At 40.5% G+C, this 16249-nt stretch overlaps 1 protein-coding gene across 5 annotated transcripts in view; it reads left to right on the top strand.

Annotated features, from left to right (window-relative positions):
- The window catches only part of DCAF6 (DDB1 and CUL4 associated factor 6), an 81926-nt gene extending 71550 nt beyond the window's left edge, over positions 1-10376 (top strand). For all 5 annotated transcript variants that reach the window (XM_042810725.1, XM_042810724.1, XM_042810723.1 and 2 more), the window contains 4 exons: positions 3854-4010; positions 4985-5073; positions 6932-7037; positions 9934-10376. In XM_042810725.1, the coding sequence (XP_042666659.1) occupies positions 3854-4010; positions 4985-5073; positions 6932-7037; positions 9934-9998 (417 nt within the window). In that variant the 3' untranslated portion in view covers positions 9999-10376. The remainder of the gene's footprint in view (positions 1-3853; positions 4011-4984; positions 5074-6931; positions 7038-9933) is intronic.
- The last annotated feature ends 5873 nt before the right edge of the window (positions 10377-16249 follow it).

The raw sequence follows: 16249 nt of genomic DNA, 5'->3' as shown, positions 1-16249 counted from the left end.
GGCAGGGGGTGGGATTTCTTATTTCTTTCTGCCTGTTTGGGGAAAGAATGATCTTGTGAGCCCAAACTTCTTTCTCTTCAGAATTTGTCTTTTGCCATGTACCTCAATTTCTCTGTTTCTCTGCTCTTTTTCTTACTAATTTTCTCTCCTGTCCTAATCATTTCTTTTTGTACATTTGCCATTCTTCCTTTCATTATACTCACCCCAAGTCCCAGATTCCCATTTTAAAAAGTCAGCTTGAAAGAAATTCTGTGCTTCAGTAGAGCATATTTATGTAATAAAGAAGCAGATGATAGATTAGGTATGCATGCACCAAAAGTTTGAAAACATAAAGTATTTTAATTGTGAATTTGAAATCTGTTGCTTTATGTGATGCTAAAATTAAGTCATTTGAAAATTAGAAATATAAAATAAGCAAATGCTTAAGAGTATACAAAGAAAGCAGGAATGACTGAGAATAAAATAAGGTTATCTATGATTATGGATGGTTTGGATGCACTTTTATGTAACAAAACAATAAAAAGATGAGACCTATAAGACAAAAACTGCAGAAAGATGAAAATATTGGAAATGTGTCCTAGACTATAGATTCCAGAAATGCCATTTTCTTGGCTTATTTTTAGCTATGACTGTATCATAGGAACATACTCTTATAGACAAAGACCTAGCAAGATCCCAAGGCTGCAATTTGATAGTGGATGTATTTAATGCTGGAAATACAGTGCATATTTTTAACAGTGGTAATGGTTCAGCTTACTTAGTATGGTTCTTTATCATGGCTTTTTTAAAATCTGCATAGCTGGGGCAAGGCACAGAACAAGGCTGTGTGTGTGTCCTTTCCTCCAGTGCATTTTTTGGAAAAAGCAGTGCAAAAGGAAGGGATGAAGGCGCTGCCTACTGGAGAGCTTTTTTGTGATGTGTTACGCAGAACACAGTTCCATAATAGGATTCTTTTTAAATGGTCTTCTGCCCTCTTTCGGACTTAGGTTTCTGTCTCTTTTGTGTGAGATTCCTTAATTATTACTATTTAAGAATATGATTTTGTGCTGTACTTCAAGCATTGGACATCATCTGTGTGGACTCTGAAAGCTGCTCTATGGGAAATTTCTGTTCATGTATCTCCTCCCAGGGTATGTCAATTCAAAAAAAATTAATGCACTCCAATCTTCAGAACTATTTAAATGTAATCTTTTGTGTAGGTTTACATTTGAAAATTGCAGCCCGAAGATCAGATTAGTGTTAAGCTTTCAGCTCTTGCATTGTGACTGAGTTTGACTGCTCTTGAAGAAGCATCCCTTCTCCCTCTGCCATCCCATCTAACCTCTTAGTCTGTGGATGACTTGGAAGATGGCAAGTGAGAAAGCTAATGCCATCTAACCTGTCCTTCAGATAGTTCAGATGGTTACTATGACATCCTAGTTAGTGTAAAATCAGAAGATTACAGACTGATTTCTGAAGATTACAACCATTAGTGAAGGAAGTGACCCATTCTTGTTTGCTCAGAGTAATTGACATCATTTGGATTACAGATGTTCAGACAGTGAAGGCAAGAGAGAAAGGCCTTGGCACAGAAAGATTATTCTGCATTTAACAAGCATAGTTGTTTCTTGAAAATTATTCTAAGTTTCTATTTTGGGGGTTCAGATGTTAAATTAGCCATGTTCTTTTAGGCAATAGTCATAAGATTATTGTGAATGTTACAGGTGTGTAGTAATAACAGCATTGCTTTTCAAGGAGATGCACATCTGATGCATCTAAGGAGGCCATTTGTTCCTGGCCTGCAATTTCTCTGTTGTTTACACAACCGTCTTCACTGCAACATCACTGTTTCATAGGGCTGCTTCAGCTACATTAGTTCCAGAACTCATAATTAATAAGTAATTTAATAATTACTATACAGGTAATTATTTACAAACAGTATTTTAAAAATAAAAATATTAGTCTAATATAAATAGTCACATGAATCAATATAAAATAAATATAACTGGTATGTATGAACAATTATTAGGTGATACATTATTTTGTAATCTGATAACCATGCTATGTTTTCAGGGAAGGGATGGGGACAAAGAAGAGAATAATAGAATTGTAGAATGGCCTGAGTTGCAAAGGACCACAATGATCATCTAGTTTCAACCCCCCAGCTATGTGCAGGGTCACCAACCACCAGACCAGGCTGCCAGAGCCACATCCAGGGAGGCCTTGAAGGTGGTTCAGATTTATCTTCTCACTTGTCTCTCAGGGAATTTTGCAAGTCAAATATGAGCTAAGTTAGTTATCTTGTCACTGACTGTATTTGCTTTTAATTCTCAGAACCAAGGAGAGGAGAGCCTAGCCATTTCAAAGGGAAGGATGGTGACCTCAGTAGAAAAGTGTCACGGCATTGTTAGCAAATCATATCCAGAAGAACAACGTTGATGAGACTAAAAATACTTATGGAATTTGACATATAAATACCTCCTGAATTATAGCACTTCACATCAAGAAAAAAAGAAATGGAAGATATAGTACATGACTGCATAGTATTCTAGGTATAGCATACGTAGGCATGTTTAGCTGATTGTGAAGCTCTGCAACAAACTATATATAGTTACAGTGAGAAGTGTCTGGCTTCCTGGAAGTCTTCTCAAGGGCCTTGACTCTTTCTACAGTATACTTCAGGGAGTGGCACATTCAGCCCAATTGTGTTTATTTACAACACACTTTAAGTGTGCACACTTTAAGTCACAGTGCAGTATTTTTTAATTTCTTCCTAGTTTTTTCTGATTTTTCAGGAATTCCTGAGTAAGTTTTGCATCTTTCAAGTAAAGTTATCAGTCTTATTGTCAGAGGTGTAGAATTTCCTCCTTCAAATGTATCGTTTTCCAACAGGCACATAAAAAATCCTTCCTGACTGTTTTGACTACAGGCAATAATTACTGAGGCTTGAACTAACTTGTTATCAATAAAGCTGTAGAGGAGTTTTCTGCAGGTTGAAAACAAAAATGATCTAATTATTATTTTTTACAACTGAGTGACATAAAAATGAATAAAGTTTGTGTGATATTAATCCAGCCACTGCAAAGTAAAATGCTCTGAACTGGTCGAAAATGCTAGAATGACCTTCATTATAAACTGCAGGCCTTCACTGAATATGCCACCTATAAATTAGATATGTGTTACATATGAGCAAGATATGTGTTTAAATTTTTTTTTAAATGAAATAAATTTGGATATTGTGACAAGCACTTTTCACTGATAGCATGCAAGTACTCCTGATATCTGACAAATGGTAGTCGTACAACTTCAGGCATTTCACAAGGACATCTGCACACCCAAACAAAACAACTGTAGGTACAACCATATGGAACAGAATGCCTCATCCCCATGTTTAAAAAAAAAATAGTAAAAAAAATGAGACTGTGATATTACAGGTTCCACTTGAAGGGAGAGCTGCTTCTACTTTCATCTGCTTAAGTAGACTCACTTCCCAAAAAGTGATTCGTGCACCCATCTCATCTCTCTGCAAAGTAACAAATCTGCTGTCGCACTCTGTAGACCTTCAGCTATAATGTAGTATCTCTTATTTATTTCCAATCTGCTGAGTCTCATTTCTTAGTTAGCAGCCCGTTTGCTCTGGAGATCTGTAACCTTCTAAGTTTTCTTTTTTTGACTGTTTTTCTTGAAATGTTTCCTTTAAATTTCCATAGGTGCTCTTTCTCTATTAGCAGAGCTCTGAATTCAGATGCAGCGGTACTGTAGAAATGGGATTATACTCTTTGATGTGTTTCTAAAGCTGGTAAAGTAATTGTAAAGTAAAGTAAATTGTAAGTAAAAGTAAAGTAAACTAATTGTGCTTGCTTTTTTATTACAGATAAAAGAAGCCAATTTTTGGGGATCTAACTTTGTCATGAGTGGTTCAGACTGTGGCCATATTTTTATATGGGATCGCCATACTGCTGAACATCTCATGCTGCTGGAAGCTGATAATCATGTGGTAAATTGTCTTCAGCCTCATCCATTTGACCCAAGTAAGATAGTCGCTTTCCACAGACTGTATATTCAAGTTATCTGTATTGTTTCTCAAAACTCAATCTTTAGTTCCTTATATAATAGACTTTCATTAAATTCTTGTTCATTTTTCCCAAAGTAAGTTAGATAATGCTGCTTTTAATTTGGTCTTGGGCTAATGACTTTGGCCTCATTCAATAACTTACTGGAATGAAAACATTACTGACAGTATATATATAGAAAGCTGAGGTGGAGTGAAAAGAATCTTCATCTCTTGTTCCCCCTCCTAATGCATTGTTTTCCATGATGCTATTGAGTGAAATATGGGGGTCACTGAAATGTTGCCAACACTCTAGGGCGTGATACTTGGGTCTGGTCTCTACTTGCTCTGTTTGATAATTGAGTGAAACGCATTTGAATTCTGTGGCACTGTGAGACTAGAACAAACAAAATTCATAGGAATCCTATCAGTTTGTATTTAGGGGGAAATATTTATAGAAAAGATGAACCAAAGTAGCAGAAGGAATCAGATGTCATCTGACACATGGATGAAAAATCTGAGCCATTCTGCAACTTCTGACATAGCCAAAGAAAGCATTTGTGTTATTTTTCTTCATAGCCTACGTGGCTGTAGAAAAATAGTCAACTGTAAATACATAAAGTTAAAATAATAGCAGAAGAGCTTGGATTTTTTTCTGATGAATCCCACTGGATCATAGGTTTGTTAATCTTACACAGATTTCCAGTTACTGAGATCTTTCTGTGGAAGTTTTATTCTCATAGAGTTTTTGTACAGTGATCTGGAAGATGTGCTACCATGCTGTTTTGCATATTATAGAAGTGTTCCTAAGAGTATCCATTGCTTTTGTATATTTGAATACCAAAGACATTTACATGAAGGACGCTGAAACTTTAAATGTACTTTCATATTTGGTATTATCTTACTTCTGTCTAATGACATATTTCATTGATGATTATTGTCACTTACTTATAGTTCTGGCCTCTTCGGGAATTGACTATGATATAAAAATTTGGTCACCATTGGAAGAATCCAGGATTTTTAACAGGAAACTTGCAGATGAAGTAAGAATCTTCCCTCCATTTCTCATTTATGTTGCGTCTTCTCATTCTATAGAAGTTCTTGCTGCAAATTACAGATACTGAATTAGCAGAATTATCTAATGTTAAAAAAAAAAAGTACAAATAAAAAATTGTTCTTTATGGCAGCTAACTTTTGTATCAGCACACAGATTCACTTTGTATTTCATTAACACTCCTAGAAATTATATGATAGAATATGAAAATATAATAAATCATGTACAAGAAAAGCTGGAAAAAGCATGAAGAGTCAAATAGAGAAGGAAAACAGAAATTAGAAATGAAGGCACTGATTGTATATAAACAAACTGACTGAAGGAAACAGTGATATACAGAAGAGCAAGGAACGGAAAAATCAATCCTATTTAATATTCTATGACATTAAAAGGAGTTAAATTAAGAGTGCAAATCAGGAACTTTATGGAATAACATGACTTATTAAAACGTTGGGGTTTTTTTAGCACAATCTCTTGGACAGAAGATACACTAATACACTAGCCCGTATTTGTTTTTATTTTGCTCTATTAGAGCCACATCTATTTAAAAAAAAAACAATAAGAAACAACTACACAGCAGCACAACAGTCCTTAGCTATGACCCCTTTAAAAACAGGCAACCATCCCTGTGTGAGTTTTGAACACTTTGCCATTATTTTAGAGAAGTAGCACGGGGTGATGAGATGCCTAAGTGTTGATTGTGTGATAGCTTAACTGATGAAATACTTGGAAGTCTACAAAGTTCATAAGTATCTGTTGCTAAACATCAGTGTGTGCTAAAAGTAGTTACCGTGTTGATACTTGTGAAAGAAGGAAAAAAAAAAATGGCAATGCTGTCTTCTGAGTTTGGTTTTTTGGGGAGTGGTCAGCTGTACGGAATTGCCTGGTAAGCAGATGGTGGCAGCAGAGAAGGGGGTCTCTGACTCCTCTGGGAGGACATCACTGCCAACAATTGCAAGAATATTTTCCTTAGAAGAGGGGCAGGCTTAAGAAGGAGTCTTGGGGGGAAAAAAAAAAAAAGAGAGAAATGCGTTATTTACCTGCCTTACAGCAGCTGTTCTGCAAGGAAGGATTGAATAATGGTCTGAAGTTCTCCCCATAGAGAAATCTGCATGTTTTGTAATACCGGAAAATGTGATCTGAGAGATGGGTGAATTAGAATTTAGTGGCAAAGCAGTAGGGAACTACCTTGAGCAAGAGAGGAGGCAGAAGAAGCAAAGGTGCTTGTTAGTGGAGCTTTTTTTTTCCTTGAAACCAAGAGGGTAGGGAATGGCTGTTTCAAGTTACTAGAAAGCTGTAGATCTGTTAAAAAAAAAAATCATGGAGCTGAAGAATGTTCCTGAACAGGAATAGAATAATTGCTTGTGTTCCTTGGATTTTTGCTAGAAATTTCAAGCAGCATGAAGGTAGGAGTTTGGGGTAACCTCATCTCTTTTCCTTCCCACATTCTTGGCTAGTGTTGGTGCGGGAACTTTGTTTTCTGCAATAGCTGCCATCTGTAACACTCTTTCTTCAGTCCTTTCTACTTCATGCAAGGTCTCATTTCTGAAAGTTTTTCTTAGCTGCCTGTCTGAATATCTGCTATGGGCGTCAGCAACAGAGTGATGATCTCACTAAAATACTCTTTAGGTAGACTAATAGATATCTGTAGGCGGAGTCCACTGTCTTACTTTTCTTACCACCATAGAATTGGTATAACAATATTTGTTAGTAATTATTAAAGTAATTCTCACTTAATGCAATTTTGGATACTGTAAATGTGTAGAAACTTTATATCATCAAACAAATATTGATATAATTTTGTTTATATTTGTTTCTATGCTTTTTTTCCCCTTCACTGCTTCTAGGTTATAACACGTAATGAGTTAATGCTGGAAGAAACCAGAAACACTATCACTGTTCCAGCATCTTTTATGTTACGAATGTTGGCATCTTTGAATCACATAAGAGCAGGTGAGAGACTTCTTTAGGACTTGACCACCACAATGATCTATGAAAAAGCAGATGGGTTGGGGAACCATAAAGATCTTCAGTTTTATCTGCCTACATCTGAGGTCCATGAAAAAGTTAAAGGATCTTCATTGTCTTAATAGAAGTGCTATGGAATTGCTTCTGTGGTGTGCGACTTGCAACATTTCGCAGCTGTTTTTTTTTCTTTTGTCTGTTTGTTTGTTTCTTTAACCTCAAAGAACAAGAAAATGGCACAATATATTTTAAATGTGACCATACTATCCACCCTGGAATAGTGGGAAACATAGCCGTGGAGGATAAGGAAAAATCTGAGGTTCTTAATGCCTTCTTTACATCCATATTTAATAGTCAGACCAGTTATCCTCAGATTACTCAGCCTCCTGACTTGGAAGTCTGGGATGGGGAGCAGTTAGGGACCTTGTACTCCACCTGGACTGTCACAGGTCTGTGAAGTTGGATGGGATCCACCTGAGGGTGCTGAGGAAGCTGGCAGACGTGATTGTCAAGCAGCTTTCCACCATCTGTCAGCATTCCTGCTCAACTGGAGAGATCCCGGAGGGCTGGGGTCTTCCTAATGTGATGCACAGCTGTAAGAAGGATCGTAAGGGGTATCCAGGGAACTACAGGCCTGTCAGCCTGACCTGGGTTATGGAACACATCATCCTGAGCATGATGACATTGCATGGGCATGTGTAGGACAGCTGGGGAATCAGGCCCAGCCAGCATGGGTTTATGAAAGGCAGGTCCTGTTTGACCAACCTCATCTCCTTCTGTAACAAGATGACCAGCTTGGTAGATGAGGGAAAGGCTGTTAATGTAGTCTACCTAGACTTCAGCAAAGCTTTTGACACTGCCTCTCACAGTATTTTTCTGGAGAAGCTGGGCAGCTGTCTCCTAGACATGCCTTGACTCATTGCTGAGTAAAGAGCTGGCTGGAGGGCTGAGCTCAGAGAGTGGTGGTGAATGGAGTTAAATCCAGTTGGTGTACAGTCACCAGGGGTGTTCCCCAGAGTTTGGTACTGGGGCCGGTCCTGTTTGATATCTGTATTGATGAATTGAATGAGGAAATTGAGTGCACCTTCATTAGGGTTGCAGATGACACCAAGTTGTGGGGAAGTGTTGATCTCTCTGCTAGAAGGCCCTTCAGAGAGATCTGGAAAGGCTGGATTACTGGGCTGAGGCCAATGGGATGAAGTTCAATAAGACCAAGTGCTGGGTACTGCACTTTGGTCACAACAACTCCATGCAACGCTGCAGGCTTGGTGTGGAGTGGCTGTAAAGCTGCACGGAGGAAAAGGGTCTGAGGGTGTTGGTCAACACTCAACTGAACGTGAGGCAGCAGTGTGCCCTGGTGGCCAAGAATGCCAGTGGCATCCTGGCTTGTATCAGAAACAGTGTTGCCAGCAGGAGCAGGGAGATGATTATCCCTTTACTTGGCACCCTTGAGACCACACCTTGAGTACTGTGTTCAGCTTTGAGCTGCTCACTACAAGAAAGACATGGAAGCTCTGGAGCATGTCCAGAGAAGGACAACAAAGCTGTGAAGGGTCTAGAGCACAGGTCTTATGAGGAGTGGCTGAGGGAGCTGGGATTGTTCAGTCTGGAGAAGAGGAGGCTCAGGGAAGACCTTATCACGCTACAGCTGCCTGAAAATAAGTTGTGGTGAGGTGGGGGTTGGCTTCTTCTCTCAGGTAGCAGCAATAGGATGAGAGGAAATGGTCTCAAGTTGCTCCAGGGAGGTTCAAGTTGGATGTTAGGAAGAATTTATTCTCAGAAGGAGAGGTGAAGTATTGAAGCAGGCTGCCCAGGGAGGTGGTGAAGTCACCATCCCTGGAGGCATTTAAGGAAAGGGTAGATGTAATACGTAGGGCCGTGATTCAGTGGGCCATATTGGTGGTAGATGAATAGTTAGACTAGATTGTCTTAAAGGTCTTTTCTAACTGTAGTGATTCTATGGTACCAAGAAGGAAGCAGAGACAGGAGGTTTTGGGAGGCTGGTATGACACGTGGGGTAGAAAATTAGCGGAAATGTAGGTGAGCGTGGCAGATGCATTAGATATTAAAAATGAGGAGGAGGTCCAGCACTGGCTGAGCAGAGTAGTGGCCTTGTATTGATGAAGCAGGAGGGAAGCTCTGCCTGGAAGCAATTGCTGCTCCTCTTTCACCTCCTACTTATCTATGTGGAGAAGACAGCCAGGAAAAGAAGAGAAAAGCCACTGTATCCAGGCCAGTGGTGTGCTTTACCTCTGCTGTAAGTGTTTTTGCTTTTTGGGTTTTTGTTTTGTTTTGTTTTGTTATTGGTTTTTGTTTTTTTTGTCTATTTATTTATTAGGATTTCATTTATTTTATTTGTGTTATTGTTGAGTGAGATTTTTCTTAACCTGGCAGTGCATGTTCTTTGAGTGATTCATACTGAGCCAATATTGTTCCTACACACATTTCTGTGTCTGCCAGTCATTAAACATCCAAAAGTAAGGTTTTTTTACATATACAGTGACAGATAGCAGTTGTGCAGTTTCCTGGAGTATACAGATTTCTAATTGTAGCTTCTCAGAACGATATCCTCAATCCCTTGGACTCACCGTCTCTTTTTTTAATATAATGCTTTCATTCATCCTTTCTGTGCTGACAGCCAGTCAGCATCTACTAGGTTTCTCATTTTGTACACAGAATTCACTTTTTGCTGTCACTGTTGTTTCTCATTGCAGTGTTGTCTGTCCAATCCCTGCTGTCAGTCCATTTTCAGCTTCTTTCATGGTTCTATTACTGTGTAACGCACAGCCACTCTGCAGTGTATAATAGCCCAGAGAGATACTGCATTGCCAGTACACCCCAGATTTGGAAGTTCTCTTTACTGAATCTTCTCTGTGCCTTACAGACCGATTGGAAGGCGACAGATCAGAAGGATCTGGTCAGGAGAATGAAAATGAAGATGAAGAATAACCGGCAGTTGTGTGCAAGCACCTAGATGTTAATGGAATTTGTACAAGACATTAATTATATTTTTCCTTACAGAGCTTTAGTGCAATTCTAAGATACTGCTTTTGGATAACCTAACCTTCTGTTTTTGAATGACTGTGTGCATGACTTTGAGAGAGTGTGCAAGTAAAATAAGCAAAAATGTTTTTAAAATGTTTTGCCATGTATGAGGGGTGCTAGGAGATGCAAAGTGCAATATTTTCCTTAACCTGCAAATGTGGGAGCTTGGATCAATGTTTTAAAGTAACTTTCATTATAGTAAAAACGTTGGTTCAAATAAATTTCTATACCTGCTGTTTGCATGTTCGTTGCTTTCTAATTAAAAAGATTTGGTTGTTTTAAGTAGTTTCTTGTTTTCTCTTTGTGCAGCCATTGATTTATCGCCTTGTCCCTCTATCTCTATTTCTGCTTTCATTTGCATTCTTTCCTACAATGTTTGTGAAGTGACAAATGCAGTTATTTCTTGTAATGAACAAAGCAGGTGACTTTGAGACACCGTGCTTTTTGGTTCTTGGATTTCCATGGATGTAACCCACACGTACTTCCACAGCATTGTCTGTCAGTCATACTATAGTGCCACTTTCTATGCTTCACGCTTGAATCTGCAGTGCTGGTGAAGTAGTTCTGTTTCACCAGTAGATCTGTGATGCCAGCTCTTCACAGCAGCAGCAGATATAGCTTAGTTTCCATTAGATTTAGAACAGAGAAAATATACTGTAGGTGTACTAAGGGAGTGTGAATTAGGAAATTCCTGTGCATTGCTTCCTGGGAGTAGTTACTTAGGAAGAAAGGCTGTTCAGTCCGAGGGTAACAGGCTGTACCCGTTCTCCTTATGCTGTTGGATGGCAGTGGAAAAGAGGAAGTGAAGGAAGACAAAAGAACATGGAACAGAGCAGCTTTGCTCAGTGGCTGTTGTTGCCAAGGATGCAGATGCCAAAAAGCTCCATTGCGAACGAGAAAATGTCAAGAACTGTAAATCAGATGGATGAGGGTACCTGAGTGGGAGGCTCCACACCCCAAGCCTTGCAGGGACCTGATTCCAGTTTCAACACAGGCAAAAGGCTTGGAAAAGGGATATGAATCACAGAAATACAGGGAGATGAGAAACCTAAGACTTCGAGGAGATGGAAGCAGCAATTATATGGAACCCAAGTGCCAGTAAAAGGGCAAAGGAAGAATGGAGTGGAAGAAAAGAGTGAGGAGATGGATAGGGATTTTTATTTTAATTTTTTTTAAGGTTAGAAGAATGGTTGAGAAGAAAAACTGGGCAGGTGAACACAGGGGATTAGTAAGCAAGAGCAAAGTACAAAGGCTTCAAAAGCAATCCAGCAAAGTGAATTTAGGAAAGAGGAAATAATTGTGGAGGAGAAAAGGCTTTGGAGACAGAGGGTGCTGAGAGCATTGGATGTTTTGGAACACCGCACAGCTGTGGAAAATGGGAAACTTCCTACCCAAAGGATGGAAGCCTGGTAAGATTTTGAGAATGTATCTGCCGTAAGCAAGGCATGGTGTGAGAAATCAAGCTAAGTTCTTTAAGCTATGGAGTGAAAGTAACTCTAATATGGGTATTTCCCTTGAATTCTTAATACTCCTTCCATGAAGTTTGGAGAACTATGTAGTAAATATATGTGGTAGACCTGAAGTGCCTGTTATTAGAGTTTGCTGCTCTGATTTATCAGAGGGAGGAACAGAGCTGTTTTTCTGCAAGTCTGGAGCATTTCTATGTTGGAAACACAAAGTAGCACACTATTTGATGTATCTGTTAGGTCTGGAGCAGATGAACCTCTGAAGACGATATTTGAAACATATCTGCTAATCTGCCAATTATTTAACTAGTTCATTGTGTCTACAGCAGAAAACTATCTCTGTGAGACTTGTGTTTGCATATTACCTATAATTCCATTGTTTTTTCACTCATTCTCAAACATATGGATATGGTAGCCATTCACTAGGGAGGTCCATAAATCAATTTTAAATTCCATATGTTTAGATGTGGCTTTGCCAAATAAAGGGGTTGTTGAGTTTCAACATGGGCAAAAGACTAATATTTGAAAGACTTTTGTCAAACTTCAGTGGTGCTTTTCAAGTTGCACTTCTAAAACTACCCTACCTATCGGGTTTGTCTTCGGTTGGAAGAGCTTTTGGTAATTGGTTCTGTCTCAACTCCCAGAACCGTGCAGTAATAGGAACTGTTGGCAGAACTGGTGGTAAATCTCTGGAGCTTATAGCAACAAAGGAAAAATAAATGAAAACCTTATTCAAAGATGCTTGGAATCAAAGAAAGCAAGCAAGCAGAAAACCAACTCCTGACCCACAATCCGAACCCTCACAGCTTTGGGCCGGGGTTCCCCCTAGCGGGGAAACCATGGGTACTACTGTTGGAACACATCGAACGAGCAGTTGATCTGACTGCATGCTGAAAGGTAAATCTCCAAGATATTTTGTTTCTCACTGCCTTGCCAGCAACCCAAATGTGACAAACAGGAGAGCCAGTGAGACTTCGGGGATGTTTTATTTTCTTGCTGTGTGAACTGAAGACTGTTGGTGTGCTCAAGCTGCTATTGTCCTCCTCTGCTGTCCTTCTGTCCTGCAGCAGCTTGCTGTCAGTGTTCACATCCTAGAAATTAATCCTTGCAATTAAAATGAAGAGTAACAATCTGATGCCAGGGTTCAGTTGTCGTCAAGCTCATGTAGAATTCCATAGATACTGGAATACCTTTCAGAAAGATATTAAGACTGTTGCAAAGATGAAAAAGCAATTTCTTTGGTGTATTGCTGTGATTCCTGGCAACTAATTGGGTGCTGGAGCTCAGGCAGATGGGTACTGTAGGCGCATTCTCTGGTTTAAATGTCAGAGGTACTGGCTGAGCCTGTTTGCACAGTGATCTGCTGAAGCTCAGTGTCTTTGTGCCATTTTCCCCCACTGGAGGCAGGGTGGGGTTCACTGAAGACATCATCCTGTGTTACCCTTGCCATAAAATCTTCTTTTAAGCGGTAGATAAATGTAACTTCAAAAAAGCTTTAAGGTAGAATGATCTCTATGTCTTATGCACTTTGAGAAAATTCTGGAGGTTGATTTTGAAGGAAAAAAATCCAGAAATAAGTGCTTAAAATAGATGTTAGTGGAGGTACGTGTGCAAATGTGTAAGAGATGGGAGGGTACGCTCGGAGATGCAGGCCTGGAAAGCTGAGCAGTGATGTCTGCAGTCATTTTTCTGTGGAAAGATACCATCGAGCCAGGTTCCATCTGCGGGACTGAGGCCTGATGCAAATTATATGGATAGTCTTTGGGAGCCCTGTGTCTGTGCATCATTGTTGTGGGGGACAGACCCGATGGCTCCAGCAGAAACTAAGCTGTCAGCACGGCTCAGGTCAGAGCCCTTATTCCTCCTGTTCTGGAGCCACGTCACTCCAAGAGACCTCTGCTGAAATAGAGGAAATAGCACAGAGGGCAGCTGGGCGGTAACCCGGCTCACCTCAGTAAACATCGATTTTTGAAACCTGGGGCTAAATCAGTTTTTAACTATTTTTGTGGTTTATGGGCTGTCCCAATGCTTTCATCTGTGAAAGCATTTGGTTTCTCAGTGATGTCATCTGCTGTTAAATCTGAGCTCTTTTTTGAGGGTGGTGGAAGTTCATTCACCTTTGTTTTAAATGTTCCTTTTATTATTTATAATTGCTCTTTTCTTTTGTTGGAAAGGTGTCATTTCCCCTCTCTGGCTCTAAAGAACTTTCTATCAGTGCTCCCCATTTGATTCATTTCCATTTGCTGATAGATCAAATTTAAGTCCAAAGAACTACTAATGAGATGTATCAGTTCAAACCACAGGCATGTATCACTTCTAAAGAAAGCTCTTCCAACTGTTAGTCAACACGTTAGCATGTTTCCTTCTTTTTGCAGAAGAGTGGTACAGAAAACCATGGAACTGGCAGATTAAATGCCCAAGTCAGAACTGATGGCTCCTCCTTGAGGCACTTCTTAGTTCAGTGAAAATCTAACTAGAGCTCATTAATGGGCTTGTTACTAATAGGAAAACAAAACCGAGGGACCTTCAGCTGCTGTCAAACAGTACTGCAGGTCAGTGGTCAGACTGTGTTTCAGTATCTCCTCCTGCCCAGCCTGCTCTTAACCTTGTGCAGTCTGGCATATCGCTGCTATTTTTTTCCTGCTGGTGAGTGGTGAAAGAGGGAGAGCAAGGAGGGAGGAAGGAGCAGGCTGTGGGAGAGCTGTAAGAGTTGCAGCTGTATGTTTTCAGCAGCACCACACAGCACTGTGCTCCACTCCTTTCCAGGACTCGGCTATTGTGCCAACAAATACAAGCCAGCCTCCCATGTAGGTTTCAGGTGTACTTATCTCCCTACTGCATTGCTTTCCTCTCATGCAATACCTGGCCTCCCCTCTGAGCCCAGTGTGAGTGCACCGTTCTCTCTGTGCATCGATGTTTTACTGACCTGGGGCAGATGGGTGATATCACAGCCCTGGCTGCGAGCTCCAGCCCCACTCTGCTTTCACAAACAGTCATTGTGAATCCGTGTATTCTAGTAAGTACCTGTCTGTTTGCATCTAATTGAACAGAGCTGCTTCATCTCCTACAATTACTGTATTAAATTTTAATGGGCCTTTTTGTTCTTCAGTTCTCATTCGGTTACGGAGATGCATGCATCTCTGAGGAAGATTCACCAGTACTGAGAGTCTGTTCTCCACATCTCTCCTATATAAATGCTTCTTGCACACCTGTTCCTTGCTTTGGCACTGGAGTCATTCTAGAGAAATCTGATTTAAAACAAGGGGCACTGAAAATCAAGTTATAATTTTGAAATCATCCAAAGGAATAGTAGGTGTTACTGTGACGTTGGGTGTTATTTATGATGACATTGCTTCTTTTCATAGAAACACAGAACCATTTGTGTTGGAAGGGACCTCGAAGTCCACCCAGCCCCAACCCCATTCCATGGGCAGGGCTGCCCCCCACCAGCTCATGCTGCCCAGGGCCACATTCAAGCCAACCTTGAGCACCTTTAGGGATGAGGAGTTGCTGGACTAGATATCTATTCATCAGAGTGCAGTGGTCATTCAGCAGGATGTGCAAGATGGATTCGTGCTCTCATTTAAATTACTGCTGAATGATTTAGTGTCTACAATTGTCAGCCACTAGCTCTGAGGGCAGGGGGTGCTGCTTCAGCACTTTACAGAGAAAAAAAAAAAAAAAAAGGTATCTGAGACTGTTATCCATCTCCATGAAATACATTAAATCAGCATCTCAAACAGAAATATGGTGCTTTAAAGTAATCTGCTGTTATTTTACCTGGGATTATAAAAAGCAAGGAAGGTTTCTCTAAGTCTTTAAGTGGATATGACCTTTTAGATCAACCTCTATATGTTTGGCACTGTGACAAAACCACTTAATTGGCTTGAATGGAGGTTGCTTGACAGCAACTTTACAGGTTCCAGGGCTCAACATACAACACGCACCAAAATTTTCTCCAATCTTTCTCAAGTGAATTCTGCTATTGAAAAATGAATGGTGTCGTGCATTTGCAATCACTGCATGTAAGGGTCGAGCAAAGAGTGCGCTGGAGAGCACAGACCCCCAGGGCTGCTCCTGCTTTATCCCCAATGCGGAGAGCACCCAGAGCCGCAGTCAGGCCTCCGTCAGCCATCAGGAGCCCCTCACCTCTCCCAGCCTCTGGCTGTTGTTGCATGACTGTCACCAGCAGCGACTGCTGTGCCCTTGCCCTCACCGTGCTGAAATTCTATCCACTTGCTCCAAAGCCCAACTTCTTCATTCATGTCACGAGAATTTCACACCGCTGCGTTGAATGAGTTCGATTGCTGCCTGCATGCTCTCAATTCGGCTGTGGTGGATCCTCTGAGGAGAGCTGAGCGAAAGACGCAGAAATGAATGAGTGTGATCATTTCATTTGAGAAATTATTTCTCTCTGCCCTCCTTTCACAGTCTCTTCACCTCTAGTGCTCTTTGCTGTAGGCGACCCTGAGCCCAAAAAGTGGTGGAAGGCTGGAGCCTCTCCTTTGAGCTTTCTTTGGCCATGTTCTCTTTGGGTGCAGAACGGGTGGTTGCTGTGTGAGCAGCACCAGGCCTGTGCCATTGGACCTGGGCAATCTATGCGGTAACAGAACCGAGTTCTCTCAGGCCTCTGTCTCAATACAGATGGTGAAACAGGGTTTGATTGCTTGGGGCTGATGAGGGTGTAAC

Source organism: Centrocercus urophasianus, unplaced genomic scaffold, assembly GCF_019232065.1.
Source record: "Centrocercus urophasianus isolate 14NV4802_14NV808 unplaced genomic scaffold, USGS_Curo_1.0 seq_12, whole genome shotgun sequence".
NCBI classification, from domain to species: Eukaryota; Metazoa; Chordata; class Aves; order Galliformes; family Phasianidae; genus Centrocercus; species Centrocercus urophasianus.
The sequence above is the reverse complement of the archived record's forward strand: the minus strand, read 5'-3'. Positions and strand labels throughout refer to the sequence as shown.